Genomic DNA, 15,806 nt, shown 5'->3' with positions numbered 1-15,806 from the left:
CGACAGTCGGACACTTCTTGCTGACTGTCGCTTCTTTTTGTCTTCGACGTCAGTGCACCGAGCTACAAGGTCACTCGCTCCTCCGGTGGCTGACACATTACTGGAAGCTCAAGTGTCTCTTTTATATCTCTGAAGAAACAGCCTTTTTTATTTGCATTGTTTATGTTAGTCGCGTGGTGGCCACACTGACCGCCTTTCAAACGGCAGCTCTTTGATCATCCTTCGCATTTTTTTCTTTCATACTAGTTTGCTTGGAAAGTAAAACTTAAAAGTCCGTCTCCTGAATAATGTGTCAGTCGAAGTGTTGTGTGTGACAGCTCCCTCATACACACGCAACGGCCTTCATTGCAGGTATGTTACTTTATCATTTGTTGTGTCTTCACAACAATGAGTAATGGGCATGTAACTACAAAAATGGCTGCTGTTTGATTTGGTTGTTGTTTTTTCTTCTAGTGGGATATTTGTGTCGAAACTGTTATACACTGACTCAACCACTTGCATTAGTTTCCTTCCTTAATCAACATTCGCCGCGCGTTACGGTAGTTCGCACAATAACATGCATTTACCGTAATGTCCGGTGTAACAGGTTCCCCTGAATTTGTACTTGTTTAGGATAATGTCTGTTTTTCTCTTTGTTCACCCCAAATGAAGCGTTGGAAAACCACCCTCTTGAGAAAGATGTTGCTGCGTGGTGTTTGTATCTTTCTCCAGTCCCTGGGTAATCCCTCTCTAAACACTGTGAGAATGCAATCCTGTGGAGATAATAAAAACACCTGTAAAAACAAATACAGCATGAGGAAGAGTTTGCAGATGTAATTTTGCAAGGCGACAGTTAGGAATCCAAACATGTTTAAGTAAAAAACTGTCTTCTAGGGCTAAGACTGTCACTGTATGCATTCATATGACCGTTGACAGGGATGACACATAATTATATACTAAGGCTTGGCTCCAGAATTTTTGGGGCGGGATTTTGGAGCCCATAAATATGAATCATGTAAACGAATACAGTGGTTGCTTAACTTGGAAGTCATATAAAATTTTGGAAGAACAGAAGAAGAAGAGAAAGAAGCGTGAATTAAAAGGTGTTTCCAAACTTTTGACTGGCAGTGCAGATCAACATAAACTATTGATGATGATATGTTACTTAATGAAATATGAGTGAATTTGTTATTTCAGCAGTGCTTGTAGCTAATTGGAAGCCCCAACTTTGAGGATAGACTGATTATCAGCCGGGCCGATTTTCGGCATTTGGACTAAAATTTCTTTCTCTTTTAATTTTTTTTACAGATTATTAATAATCTTGTTTTACTTTTTAGGAACTATTTCAAATTTTACCAAACTATATATAAGAGAGGGCTTGCTACAGATTTTTTTTTGTTTTGTTTTTTTTTGTTTTGTTTTGGCAGGGGGGCAGTTTTACGATTAGGAACTAGAAATGTAAAAAAAATTGAAACATAAATACAAATTTGTTTTCATGGAAAATTTCTATATTGAGACATATGTGTCTGTCTTTGAAGTGCAAAGAATTTTTGTCATTTTTGTAGTGTCTTTTTTATATACAAAAGTACTAGTGGTGTCGGTACTTGGTATCGGTATTTGTGACGAGACTTAATACCTTATATTGGTATGAAAAAAGTGAGCTATTTCCTAGCTAGTAGTTTTTTTTTAGTTTTAGTTTTTACCTTTATAAGCCACGTTGATGACATGGGCGTTCCTTGAACATTTTGTCAGAATCCTGCCCCCCCAAAAGTCTATTGCCTAAGATCTAAAAAAAAACAAAAACATGTATCCAAGAAGTTTATCAATAAACAAATAAATGACGATATTTCACCAAAAATAAGAATTAGATTTAGTATTATTATTGTTATCTTCTTTACGCCATTTTTTCACTGAAAATGAGTAACTGCACCAAATTTCAGTTATCAGCCCCAACAAAAAACATATCAGTCTGGCTCTCATCTGTGTTAATCAGTACCCGAAAAGTAGCTTTCAGTTCCAAAAAGGTTGGTGACCTCAAATATCCCTAACTTTCTCTGAGTAATGTAATCATTCTTTCACAAGCCTGTTTGGTCAGGCCCTGCCACAAAAAGACCACTAATATCAGCCACAGGGTAAATTATTAGACTCCTCGGAGACTGTTTGTACCTGGTCCAGGTCTAAAATGACACATGTATGTTCTCAGGCTCTAATACAAGTCTCGACGTCTTAATCCTGCATCTTGACTTGCATATTGCTTGATTCACATTCTACAAATGTCTGGTTGGCTCTCGGGAAAGTTGGATAAGGGACTGCATGGCCAAGAAGCATAAATATTTAGACAATGAAGAGGGGACGTGACAATGTTAGCAATAAGGAGACCCGGTAAAGAAGTGCCAGTCAGTGACCTCCAACAAGGCATGTTTATCAACTGGAGTGTACCGCCTTCATTTTCAATACAGAGCCCCAAAAGCGCTCTTAAATTGATGTTTTTAACAAACCAAAAAAAAAAAAAACTATGGCACTAATATTATTAGCACATGATATCATTCCATACGTAAAGCTTAGATCTTAACACCTGACTGTTTCCAATCTTAAGTTCAAAGCAAGTTTATAGGCAAAGCCCTCCATGCATGCTCGCCATAGTTTTACTGCATTCACATGCATCGCGGATGTTGCCATAAAACACACACAAATAATTAAGCGTAAAGATTTATGTGTGCTCAACACAGTCCAAATGTGTAGTGTGTATTTAAATGCCTCTTGGACTAGTTAATACCACTACTCTTAATGCTTCCTTCTCTAAGCTATAAGCCCACTACCTCGCAAGATAGAGGACCCCCTTAACCTCTCCATCCCCTACTCGGTAGCATTCCATCCAGCCAGATGGTATCTGCTATGCTTGCTGGACGCCAGACAGCTGAGGGAAGCCCCATAGAGGGATTCCAGAGACGAGACAGCCTCTCCCAATCTGCCCCAATCAAGCAGTACTGTAAAAATTGCTCGTATCAGTTCTGAGCAGGTCTTTCAGCTATCACATCGCTTGGTATATGAAAATTCCATTTAATAATCAAGTTTTCAGATAAATTTGTTCAAGAAAATTATGGGTACAGAAGACAATAAAACACATCTGCGCTTATAATACATTGTTTTGATTTTAAGTCTGTTTTTTTGTACTAGAGCAGACTATCTTAATCTCGAGATTATGGACAAATATAGCCATGTTTTGTTCATGAAATGTGACGTCAAAACCAAAGTCTAGGCTAAAACACCACATTCAAGTCTGTCTGGTTTCTTCAAAAGTGATCAGTAGGAACAGCAACTATGTGTGTTGAGTCATTCATATCTAATTAACTGCCTTTTAGAAGTAAACGTATGGCTCTCGCCAGCATTTATGAGGGTTTCGCATGCTGCTATCTACTAACACTGCTAGCATCTAGCGTTGCTTACCGCTTCTAGCTGCTAATACTGGAGCTGCTGCTAATCGCTGACAACAGGAACCGTATAATTCAATGTCAGAGTAATTAGGTGTTTTATTAGCATGCCTAACTAGCATAATCATCAAATAAACTTCAGGACACCCTAGAGTTGTTGAATGAGTTAAGTAAGCTATTGAGCCATGACATACGGCCAGGTTCTTCTTCAAAATAAAAATGTACCAAGCTTCGGATAGCCATGTTATTTGGGAAGGTAAGGTTTATTTTCAAGTTGGGAACGTGTTACTGTCATGCCTGTCATGAGCACTTATTGCTACAATTAGCTTGTCTTCTTTCTGTGTGCCCTAAATAAACTGTTATCTGAGGCAGGAAAAATGCCTCGAGCATTTTTTTTTATTTGACAAAGGTACTGGAATTACTCAATAACTTGTTTCACCCCCAATTGCTTAGTATGCAATTTCATTAATTTGTCAGATACACAATTACACCAACAGTTTTGTGTGTGTGTGTGTGTGTGTGTGTGTGTGTTTGTGCGCGCACTTGTGTGTGTGTGTGTGTGTGGAGTCCCCCAGGGGTCAATTCTTGGACTTTGACTTTTTTTCCCCATTGTATCTTTTAACATTTGGGTCCATCCATGGTAAATGTCTCTGTTTGCAAACAATTTTACTCCTCATGAAATCTTTTAAAATCGTCTTTTAATTGTCAACCTGAAGACTGCAAGTGGTTAGAAGACCTATACATCGTAAAGGTACACACCAAGCAGGAACGCTTCAAACAACGCCTCTTAAGTGTATTTTTTATGACAAGTTAGTCAATTCAATTCACATTGGCCTTTGTGCATTTTCCATCCTTTCTAGATATAAAATTATTTGAAGTGTAGCTGGAGCAAAGCAGTGTTTGGTAGCCATGAGTGGGAGGCTGATGTTTTAAATGTGGCCTCTACATCTGTCCAGTAAAAAGCATGTGTGTCATGAAAAGTCCACTGAAGCATATTGTATGTGTGCGCGCGCGCGTGCGTGTGTGCACATGATCCCCGGTGAGATAAAGCCCCACCCTTCCCTCTCTCACATATACGCGCACACTCACACACCATTTTCCATGCTTTCTGCCTCGTTTTAGAGCCACAGTGTACATTTCCGCAGGCTTTCCACGACTCTTTAACTTGTGTGTCGTCTTAGTGTGTGCGTGTGTGTGCTTGCTTTCCCATACGCCACATTTAATGGCTCTTTTCAATGCAGCAAACAGAAGGCCGGAAACCAAGGACAAAGAAGCTAGTCTGTGTAAAAATAGAACAAAATACACACACGGTCCTCTGTGCTATCCTTTGTAGCAAGAGTGATTTTTGAATTATTGTATTTTGCCGCAATTGAAAATATAAACGCAACACCTTAACTATGGACCCCCACACTCCACCCAACTAGGAACAAAAATAATAAGTGATGGCCACCGCTTGGTTGTTATAATGCTAAATATTAAATGATTAAGAGGCAACTTATATTAAAGTATTTGTAACCTGTTCAATGACATCCCTAACACTGTATAAAAAAAGACGTATCATGTGGATGTTTGTGAACGTACCTGTTAAGTGAAAATAATCACCGTATTTCCGCACTATAAGGCGCATCGAATTATAAGGCGCACCCTCAATTAATGACATATTTTAAAACTTTTTTCACATATAAGGCGCACCGCATTATAAGGCACAACTGTAGAAGCAGTCAAACTTTATTAGGAGATTACAAACCAGTTTTCTGACAACTCCATTCACTCCCAAAATGGATAAACAACTGTCTTATATTTCATTTTTTTAGTATTTCCATGACAGTTTATCTTTTAACAGCAAGGTATAACATGTAGTGCAACATTTATATCAGGTATCTTTTCCTCCAGTGCAGTCACAATATTGTAATACTGAAAGTAATAACAATGATAACTCAAAAAATAACTCTAAACTCTCATTAGCATAATAACTCAGTGTCAATATGACCAACCTTGTTCAACTGTAAACACACAAAAGAAACAGGTAAAGCTTACTTTATCACTTCACTCCTCATCTACCAATCCCAATCTCAATATTGATCCATATATAAGGCGCACCGGATTATAAGGCGCACCATCAGCTTTTTAAAAAAATTAAGGCTTTTAGGTGCGCCTTATAGTGATTATAGTAATTTGACATACCACAAAGAACAGTCTTTAATAACCCTATCAACTTTGAATGATGAAAAAAAAATTATCTATAGCTAGGTATATAAAAATGAGACTTCTAAATCCGGGAAAAATCATGCCATTAACTCAGCTCTCAAGTGTAGTGTTGTGGGCGTGTCGACCGAATGCGCTGAGACCCCGCTCTCCTTAAATGTGAAGCAAATACCAATGCTATGATCTGGAAAATATATGTCATTTTATCTTTCCAGTTTCTGCTCATGTTTCAGCTACGAAAAGTTTTATGCAACAAGGCACTCGAAAGTGGCCACACTAGCGTAAAACCTTTTGCACATTTGGATTTGTTATTTATTTATTTTAACCCCACCTCTCCGCCTTCTCTATGTGATACTCAAGCACTCATGGCTGACAACGAGGCACTCTGAAGTTGATGAAGCTGGATGTTGAGGATTTTTACCACCTTTATGTAATTTCACAAAAAGTAGGCTAGCAGAACTCTTAGTGTCCGCTACTAAGACAAAGCAGCTCGCAGGCATGAGTAACCGGGGCCTTGTTATGTCAACTGGCTCACGGCTGACTGGCTTCAGTCCGCGGGAGTTCTGGTAAAATGGATTTGAGGGAGTTTATGTCTGGGTACCAATACGGATCCATGGATTAGTTTTAGCCCCCCCCCCCCCCCCCCCCTTTTTTTTTTTTTAAACCCCGTCCTCCTCTTCCTGTCTTGTCATGCAGCAGATCTTGTCCTCGCGCTGCCCCTTTGACACGCTACGCCTCCATGGCACCCCGGAGACATATGCCCCACAAAGCCACAGCATCCACCCCCACAAAAGCCCATTCTTTTCAGCCTACTTTCCCTTCATGAGGCTCTCCAGTTTATGCTACAGTATACACGCCCTTTCATCCTCCTTCCCTTTTTTGTATCCTCCACCCTGAGTACTTTCTTCCTTCCTTCCTTCCTCTGTCACTGTAACCCCTTTCTCTCTCCTTTTCCTCTCATATCCAGGGAAGAGGTGAGTCATTTGATTGAGTGGGATTTTTAACAAACACCCTTTTGAAGCGGTCTATTTGTGTGGTCACATTTCAATAGGGTGAAGTGTTTCACGGCGCAATTGTGATTAAAAGCTTGCGGGTCCGAGACTTAAATCGCCGTTAAGTACTCAGTGATTGCTTTTTAATGTGAAACACATTGGTGCCTCAACGTGAGGCTGATTGTTGTTTTAGGGTGGCTTAAAATGTGTGACATGGCCAGTCTGACATGATACCCCCACTGTACACCCTATGTTGTTTTCTGATCAAGTTTTATTAGCTACAGTTTGGTTACAATATTTTGAAGATGGGCTTTTATGGTAACTTACTAGAGCAGTTAGTGATTGGAATGGTCACATGGTTGGTCACATGTCGCATAGTCCGGGTTTGACGGTTTACCGTGGTTTTTCAAAGTCAAGGTTCCAATACCCTCTAATGCTGCCTGTCACGGTTAGAAGATCTTCTTTTGTTTTTGCGGCAGGTTCTAAACAGGGTACTTGTATATGTTTGCTTGCAGAGTTGAGTCAACAAGCTACCTCTTTGAAGTTAGACGTTTGTCTTGCACAGTTCCTGTTTTAAAAACAGTTCCCTAGTTAAGGTACACTGAGCTAAGAAGAACTAAAACAAAACCAGAATGCTAACATTTATTTGCACATTTCTTTAGTGAGTCTTTCAAACATAATGTAGTGTGTATTTTCTAATCTTCCCTAATCCAAGCTTTTAAAAAAAAAAATGTGTTGAATGTGGTAAAAGGCATTTTTTTTAGTTTTTTCAGTGAACAACTGATTTATTTTCTTTTTTTAAAGTTCAAACAAACTTTAACATAGCTAAAATAGCTATTAATAGCTTTTTTGCTTGGGTGGCACAATAAAGTATTTGGTAACTATTGTAAACACATCTTTTAAACCACCCATCCAGCCTTCTGCTTCTAATTGAACTAGTTTTCAAATCATCGCTTTTTATTAACAGCAAATGATTAGAATGTATCTGATTTATTGCCTAGTCCTAGTGTAAAGTCTGGTTTGCAATGCCACTGTTAACCACACTCCCATCTATCATGTTTCCCTTCATTCTATGCACTGCCTTTGTTTTTAGTTTTTATTTCTTTTTCTTTTTTTCATCTAAAGGAAGTTTCTATTCTCTGTGTGTTCCCTCCAGGAAGATTATGTCAGGACCTGACTCCATTAAACTGCATCCTCTTTTTTTTTTTTTTTTTTGCACGACACGTCCGAAAGACTCTGTGTAGTTTGCTTGAACATCCTTTCGATGCCCTTAGGATTTTGTTGGAAATATGAACCGAAGAGAAATATTGTTGATGTTTAGGGCATAAGTCTTATGCGAATGTTCCCTTGCCAATGCAAATATTCGAAGCGTAATATGTTACATTTTTAGCTGTTGTTGTTGCAAATCTGATACCTAGCAACCAGTCTCTAGACCTCTTCAAGCATTGCTCATTAGCGGAAAAACACCTGGTATATATATATGTTTTTCTTTAGCCAAGATCCCCTTTTTCTCATAAGAAAGCAGAATTTATGAGTTGGGCGTAACCAGCATTCCTTCTGTCCTCCTGTGTGGACATGTGTATTGTGGAAGAGGAAAACAAATATGTGGACAAAAGTGCTTCAGGTCAACTTCAACATTTTAGAGGACTGTTTGGACTATTGTAAATACAGTTATGGCACTCCAAAGCAGTATTTGTCAAGCTTTTTACGATGATGAAATATTTTTTCCGCCGCGTCCCTAACCATGCTGCGCACATCCGTATGAAAATCAACAAACATTTTGTAAAGGAATTACAAGAGCACAAATTTGCAAAATGTTGCTTCATGTTCTAGTTAATTTGCTCTTAATATGAAAATAAAGTGCACTGTTCCTTTATGCTTTGCCAAGTTCCCCCAATAATATCAGTAGGACACCTTGAAAAGAAGGGACGCTTGGTTATAAAGTCAGAACGAAATCGGCCCATCTAGTTTTAAACATTGCTCTTTTTTCTGAGCTGAAGTCACAAAATATTAGTATAGTTCATTTTGCATCCTATCTCATCTTAAATTCTTGTAAACGTGTTACATCTTGTTGTGTTGCTGTCTGGTTGTTCAACCTTCCATTTCTTGGCCTCATGCAAAAAAGTCATTTAACATGAACTCTTTCCTCAGCCACGATGAAGCACTTGAACTTCCAAGTGGACGCCTGCCTGTTGAAGCCAAACAAATATTTCGCATTTCTTTATCAATCGCCTCTTGAAAGAGGCCTCTGGAGGTTTGCCAACTTTCTGAGTATAATGCTTCCTGATTAAATTAAGTTGCATGACATATTGTATATGGAGGCCAGGAAGCGTCACGCTTGACTTTTGTTAACAGATCTTCTTCCCTTCCAAGTAATAAGCCCCAGTGGGAAACACTGGGTTAAAAGAGCACCCCCATGACTGGCACCAGAGTATTCCATTTGTTTTGTATGGCCTAGAGGATCAGAAATAAAACAGCCCTGAATTTGCTGGTAGAACTGGTCTAGCTACATACCAACCAAGGTGGATCAGGTTCGTGAAGCTAAACTAGAGCAACTGACGCTGTTGTCAACATCAGTCCTATTTTTGAATTTTGTCAAATATATGAGTCACGTTTAATGCCTGTTGCTTCTAATAACAGTGCCACACTCCAAGCAAAGTAGCCCGACCCTTCTGGTTGTCCTCGCTCAAGTCTTAGTGTGCTGTTTTGCACTCCTTTTTTAGGAACTGATTTTTGGTGACTTATGTAAGCTGGTACCTACTCCTGAAGTCAACATCCAGCCTCAGGATCCTTTTTGCCTTCTTAAGGCAATTCACAAGGATAGGAGTGACATGTGAGGAAGGGGTTCCAAATAGTGAGTAAAGTAACTATTTTAGATTGGTTTTGTCGTTCAGCTTTGACTGGTGACCTCACCTTGGGAACCATATTTGGCAATGAAGCAATGACCAAAAAGTGTCAGTTATACATGAAACTATTGATAGTTTGTGTTTTTGTGCTCTTTATAAACTGCACAAAATATTGTCACATTTTGCATTTCTAATCTTAGGATATTGAATAGCAAAAGCCATAAACTTAGAAACTGTAAAAAATTGGCTGTAAACAGTGTCTGTGGGTCCCCTTTCGGATTGTCATTGTAAGCTAAGATACAGTCTTTGAAGACTATCTTGAAAGAGGTGACACAACTCAAATTTGTAAGCTGCCAATCGGAGTATTTAAAACTCAAGATCCACTTCTCCATCCCTTACCGACAAGTAAGAATCACATTAGATGCTAGATCTGACTGCCTTCCACGGTAGGCTGTGTGAATGAACACGCTTGGTGAACTCTACTGTTCCACTTCAAATATTCCAATTTTGTAGAAAGTCCATGTGAAAAGGGGCTCCAGTTGATCCTTGCTGTGTTTTGTCAAGCGGGGGAGGATTACAAGGGGTCGGGGTGAATACTGTAATATTTCTAGGAAAGAAACTTGATTCTGGCTTGTGTTCACTGCCCAGCAGGTGGTCATCATGTGTCAGAGTGAGGGCCTTTGAGATTTCTTCAAGCTCAACTTATATCATAACAGAAAATGTTCTTAGAGTAAGCTAAAATTGGTTCCGCTTTATGAGCAGGCTTGCACTGACCCCTCATTCACTTGGCTGCTTTTTTCTTCTCATTACTAATACTGCAAACTTGCACAGGCATTGCTTTCCCTCTGAAATCCACTTTTTGCCATCAGAACGAGATCATGTGCTTATCAACACATACTGTATGGCTGCGTGGAGATATCACAGGGCTGCAAGGTTCTTACGCAGGAGCTGTAAAGAAAACAATGTCAATGCCATGGACAGTTTCACCAAACACAATGACTTAAATTTTAGTTGCACTTACAGTGGCATATATATCTTCAGCAAAACAACTATTGTTTTCATCAAGACCACATCAAATAATCCTGATATTAGCGAAAGTAGAAATCAAGGAGACAGCGAAAAGACCAATACTTTTGGAGAAAGAAACAAGACCACGACTGTATATATTACTGTACTAATACTATTACTAAAGAGAAATCCTAAAGGAAAAAAAAAAAAGACTAAAATTGTGGCTATCTTTTTTTTCTAGGAATGTTAGATACCACTTTTCTCCAGACACATACCAGTACGAGTACTCAACTCTTGATACCGTGTACGGACACCTTACTTTTGTTACACAAATCCTGTCCCAACAAAACTATGACAAATCATTTTAAAGAAAGACTAACCAAAACCAAAAAAAACCCATTTATTTTGAATTTTATGAAATAACAATTTTCAATTGTTCTGATTTACAAATTTTAGTTTGTGATTGTAAAACTTCTCAAAGAGGAAATTCAATGAAATAAGGCAAGGTATCGGAAATGATGCTCGTCTCATTTTTTTTCCCAAATGTCTTTGCAACCCTAACAAATTCCGCCATATTGATTTTGATATACATTGATACAAATTTCAAATCAAGGCAAAGTTGTTATTCAGCTTCTAAAAAAAATATGTAAATGTGCTGTATGCTTCTTCATTTATACAAAGCTTTTTTACCTTACAAGACCCAGAAAACGCTTTACAGTTGCCGACATTCACCGACTAATGATGTGGAGGAGGAGCAACGAGGGGGTTCTGTATCTTTTTTAAGGATACTTGGACATGTTTGCCAGGGTCAGCAATCAAACTCACAACTTCCGGTTTGGAGATGCTTATGTTACCATTGAGCAATTGACCAATGGATTTTTTCACAGATCACAGCAGAAGTGAAAGTGGTAATGGTGGTGGCAGTAGTGGTATTTCTTTTTTAATTTTTTTTTTTTTTAAATAGAATGTTTTTCCCCGAACTTCACTGACACATCCAAAAAGGTGTCCTGGCAATAATCGAAGTAGAAGTTCTGTGTATGCTCTGTGAAGTTGAGTAGACCAGGAGGAGTTGAAGACCAAATGGAAGCCTCCTTAAGTATGAAAACCAGAATTGGTGCTGGTGTTTTGTGATAGAGTCGGCCTTAATCAAAAATCCCAATTCCGTTCTGCCCCATACGGCGAAAAGATCAAGCAAAAATGTCTTCAAGTCCGGGACAATATGCTTTAAAAAGTAGTCTTCAGAGCAATCTCCAGACTAATACCAATTTTGAGAACAACTAAACTCAAAACAATGAGTGGGCATTTCCAGGTGGTAACATATTAAAGCTAAACAAAACTGGGTCAGGTATAGAGCCTTGTGGCACACCACACGTAAAAACCCATCATTCTTAATACCTGCCCCATCATAAATACATCTCTTCTACAGCATCTTAATTCACAACACCCCAAAGCACCTTGAGCTTACTTATGCTGTGTCTGTGGAACAGCTCCCCCACCCTTGCCCCCTTTCCATGTGGAACAAACCGTAAATGTGCCGTTGTGTGACGTGTGGTTTTCTTCTCTTTGAATATTCAGTGGAACAAAAATGAGCTCAGCGCGGCATTCTAATTTGCTTAACCACATTTTTTTGTAAGGCTGTCAAAAATGTTATTGAATATTCCGCAAAATGTCAAAATGCAATGATTATATTCACAGCTTTGCATCGTGGCGGCTGGCTGACGTGCCGTGGCTAATACACGCAGACACATTTACTCTTTTGGTGGGAAACTTAGTTTCTCTTGCATCTGTGTTTGTAGTAAATACAGCGTGGTCATGAGGTTTGGATAATAGTCAAGGCGATTAAATACCCCAATTAGTTGGGATGTATAATTGGGATCAAGTCTTTCAATAATGCTTTTTTGCCTTTTCCAATTGGCTTCCACGGTTTGATGGAATTGATGTCATAAGAGTCTCCAAGCAGAGCCGGCTGACATCATTCTCACAAGGGGCTGTTAAAGGTTGGGCCTGCAGCACCAACAGCTGAGCAAACTGTGGCCTGTTCCCGCCGAACCCCGGCGCCACACTCCGTGTCATTTCAAATCGAGTTTGACTTCAGACGTTGAGAGTTAGACGTTATAAGGCCACTCATACGATTATCTTTCATTAATGATGCCTTTCTGTCTTTTTTTCTGCAGCGCTGTCATTTTGATGGAACTATTCATTGCATGCATCTGAGTGAATCTACTTTGAATCCTTCACCTGATCGTCATCCTCATCCTAGTGCAAAATGGACGCCATCGACACCTTACAGAGCTCCGCCCCGGAGACCAAAGCCGAGCGTATCGCCCGCTACAAAGCCGAACGGAGGCGGGAGCTGGCAGAGCGCTACGGCACCTCTGACGAATTCACTTCCAAGTATGTCCGCAGTCGGGACAGAAAAATTTTGGATTCGTCTGAGACGCCGACCAAGACGAAGGAAAAATGTGAGGATAATGGATCCGAGCACACGTACACCAGGAGAGCCCTGAGAAATAAAGTTGATCCTGACACTGATATCAAAGCAGATTATGAAATAGAGAAAAGCACTTACCTGAAAAGGGACACTCGTATAACTTCCGAAACAGAAGTTCAGCCCTCCATCAAGACGTCATCCAACATTAGGTGAGTTTGTTAAAATTGCACATCATCTTTTATCCAGCTTTTTGCCCAAGTTCCAAAAATTTTAATTTAGGTTCAATCAATCGACACCGATTGATTGAATTTAGGTTCAAATTTAGACTCAATTTTCCATGAAAACAGGAGTTCAGAACTTTCAGTGACGCTTCATATTGCCACTCGTTCAATTCTATAACGTACCAGTGGTATCAGTACCTGGTATCTGTGACTACTCAAGAATTGAGTAGTTGTACCTCTATGCTTGATCCAGACAAAGAGCAGGAGTGGAGTCTCGAATGGACTACTTGTATATGAGTGCTTTTGTCTGAAAATGTATATACCTTGTTTGCCGGACTTTTTGTATTTGTCTGCCAACAGTAACATCCTCTCTTTAACAGAGTGAATATGCCTGCATGTTTAGTCCTAACATATTTATAGAAAATAGATGGATGGATGGATATCTGTTTGTTAAATAGCAGTTCAAAATCGAAATCAATACTTCAATGGCATCTTTGTTTGATTGTGATGTTTATTTTAGTGAACATAACACATTCTACTTAATTCATATACAATCATAAATACATAAATAAAATCACATATCCTGTGTACTGTATATAAAATGTACAAATCACAAATTTACCCAAAATTTTATGCATTCTCTTATTAAATTTAGACATGTATATATTTTTTTAATAATATATTGTTTTAACTCCTTTTCAATGGCCGTCCATTGATTCACATCTTTTCAGTTCTATTTGATAGTTGTTCCATAAATTCAAACCTCGAACAGATACACACATTTGCTTGCTGGTGGCTAGCAAAAAAACAAAACAAAAAGAAACACACAGATAAGCACTGGACTATAAGCCACAGGGCTCAAAACATTGAACGTCGCGGCTTAAAGCCTGAAAATACGGTATATAGTGATATAATTTGATACTGTCATGTTTTTTGTTTTTTTGTTTTTTTTCCAATAGGCTGTCAATATCGGATCAGGACACTCCTTTATCTTTCTAAGGTCACCAAATCTTATATTCTGTGACAATATACACACTGGCCGTATTAAAACAAAGACTAAAATGTCTTCTGTCCCCTAAAAAAGATTGTCTGGCTTTTTTATGTTGTTATCTTTTAATAATCAGCCAGAGAGCATTGCTTCGTTTTAACCAAAAATGCTAGTTCTTGACAAAAAAAAAAAACCCAGCTTTTTATGAAAACAAACAATAACTTCTAATGTTTTTGTGATTATTTCCAGAATAACACTGAAGAACAATATGGGGGGGGTTCTATCAACATTTTGTTTTTTTCAGCCCGTAGCTCAAAACTGAATGTCATTGAGGGAAAACAGGTCTGTTTTGGATTCTGCACCCAAAAATTCATTTTAAACAGCTGTCGGAACAAATGTGACAACTTTTATGTTCCAACGCATCATCAATAAGCTGAGATTTGCACCCCATTCTGTAAGTTTCATATTAAAAACTGTGCGGATCTTAATTCTAAAGCAGTGGAATGAGAAAGACCCTGTTCCCCGAGAGAAAAAAAAAATGTACAAAACAAATTTATACTGTATTTCGGTGGCAGTAAATGTTCTCCAGGCCAGCTGACCAAAATAATCATGCACATTTCCCTCATTTGTGAAAAGGCTTCATTTTTAAGACTTGTTTTTATTACATTTCTCAAACGTCCAATTAAGACATGAGCTTGAACAAATGTTCTCAATAATAACAGTCATTTGCAGTTACTGTGAACTACAGCTGTGAATAAAAGGCCAATATACATCAATTGGGTCTGCTGATAGGCGATTGTAAATGCGTTTCAAGCACACATTTGCCAACACTAGACGGTTGTTTAAGATGATTGCGCAATGTGACTAACTGCCTGCAAATCAAGTGAGAACGCTACTTGGCTTCCAGCAAAATGTTATGTAGTGGAACTGTTGGTGTGAACTAAAAGAAGAAGCAGAAATGGAGTTTTGATGTAAACACATCATCTAGCATTACCTAAAGTGGCCATGTGCTGCCTGGAAGCTTTATTTATTCTTGCCATGTTATTTTTTTTCCTTTACCGACACACAGGAAGCTTGTTTCATTTGCATTTGATATCCTGTAAGGAGTCGCAACTTGAAGACTTTCTAAATGTTTTCATGGACGGCTGGATGGACTGAAACATGTTCAGTCATGGGCCCGGTGGGCGTTGGAGCTGCAGTGCGTGCATAGCCCAACTTGTCTGCTCTCGACAAAAAAAAAAAAAACAGCCTAGGGGATATGTGAAAAAGGCACAAGTGTTGATACATAGTTTGGAGCTTGCGGGGATTGTGTCAACACAACTCTGCCAAGTTTTCATGCCTGGTGGTTAATCAAGGAAGATATTAGGAGAAGTTTGATTGATGAGCCATGGACCAGTTCTTTTATTAATCAAACAAAGATGAGTCTCAACACGAAGCATTTACAGTAAATATTAGTCATGAAGGGCTCAATGGGAGTTTTTGCTTAACTCGTTAACTACCAATGACCGCTAGAAACACTAGTTAATATGGAGCCATCAAATCAACTACATAATACCCCTGCTGTATTTAGGCGTAATTGTTATTATTCACCTCTGCCTGGGTTTCACTCAAGTGCCTATTGAAATTCAGTCCCGATATCGTGTGTAACAATTCCCCCTTGGTTGACTCGCGTGTTCATTGTGATGACAGTGATGCGCATAATTAC

The 15,806-nt window shown here is 38.9% G+C and overlaps 1 protein-coding gene across 1 annotated transcript in view; it reads left to right on the top strand.

The window, feature by feature from the left end:
- The first annotated feature begins 22 nt into the window (after positions 1 to 22).
- Positions 23 to 15,806, top strand: part of svild (supervillin d) — a 45,150-nt gene continuing 29,366 nt past the window's right edge. Inside the window, exons 1-2 of the mRNA XM_088439447.1 lie at positions 23 to 351; positions 12,636 to 13,101. Coding sequence (XP_088295573.1) covers positions 12,728 to 13,101 — 374 coding nt within the window. The 5' untranslated portion in view covers positions 23 to 351; positions 12,636 to 12,727. The remainder of the gene's footprint in view (positions 352 to 12,635; positions 13,102 to 15,806) is intronic.

This window comes from Hippichthys cyanospilos, chromosome 17 (genome assembly GCF_059441005.1).
Source record: "Hippichthys cyanospilos isolate Australia breed blue-spotted pipefish chromosome 17, RoL_Hcya_1.0, whole genome shotgun sequence".
NCBI lineage: Eukaryota > Metazoa > Chordata > Actinopteri > Syngnathiformes > Syngnathidae > Hippichthys > Hippichthys cyanospilos.
This window is presented reverse-complemented; position numbering and strand designations above follow the sequence as displayed.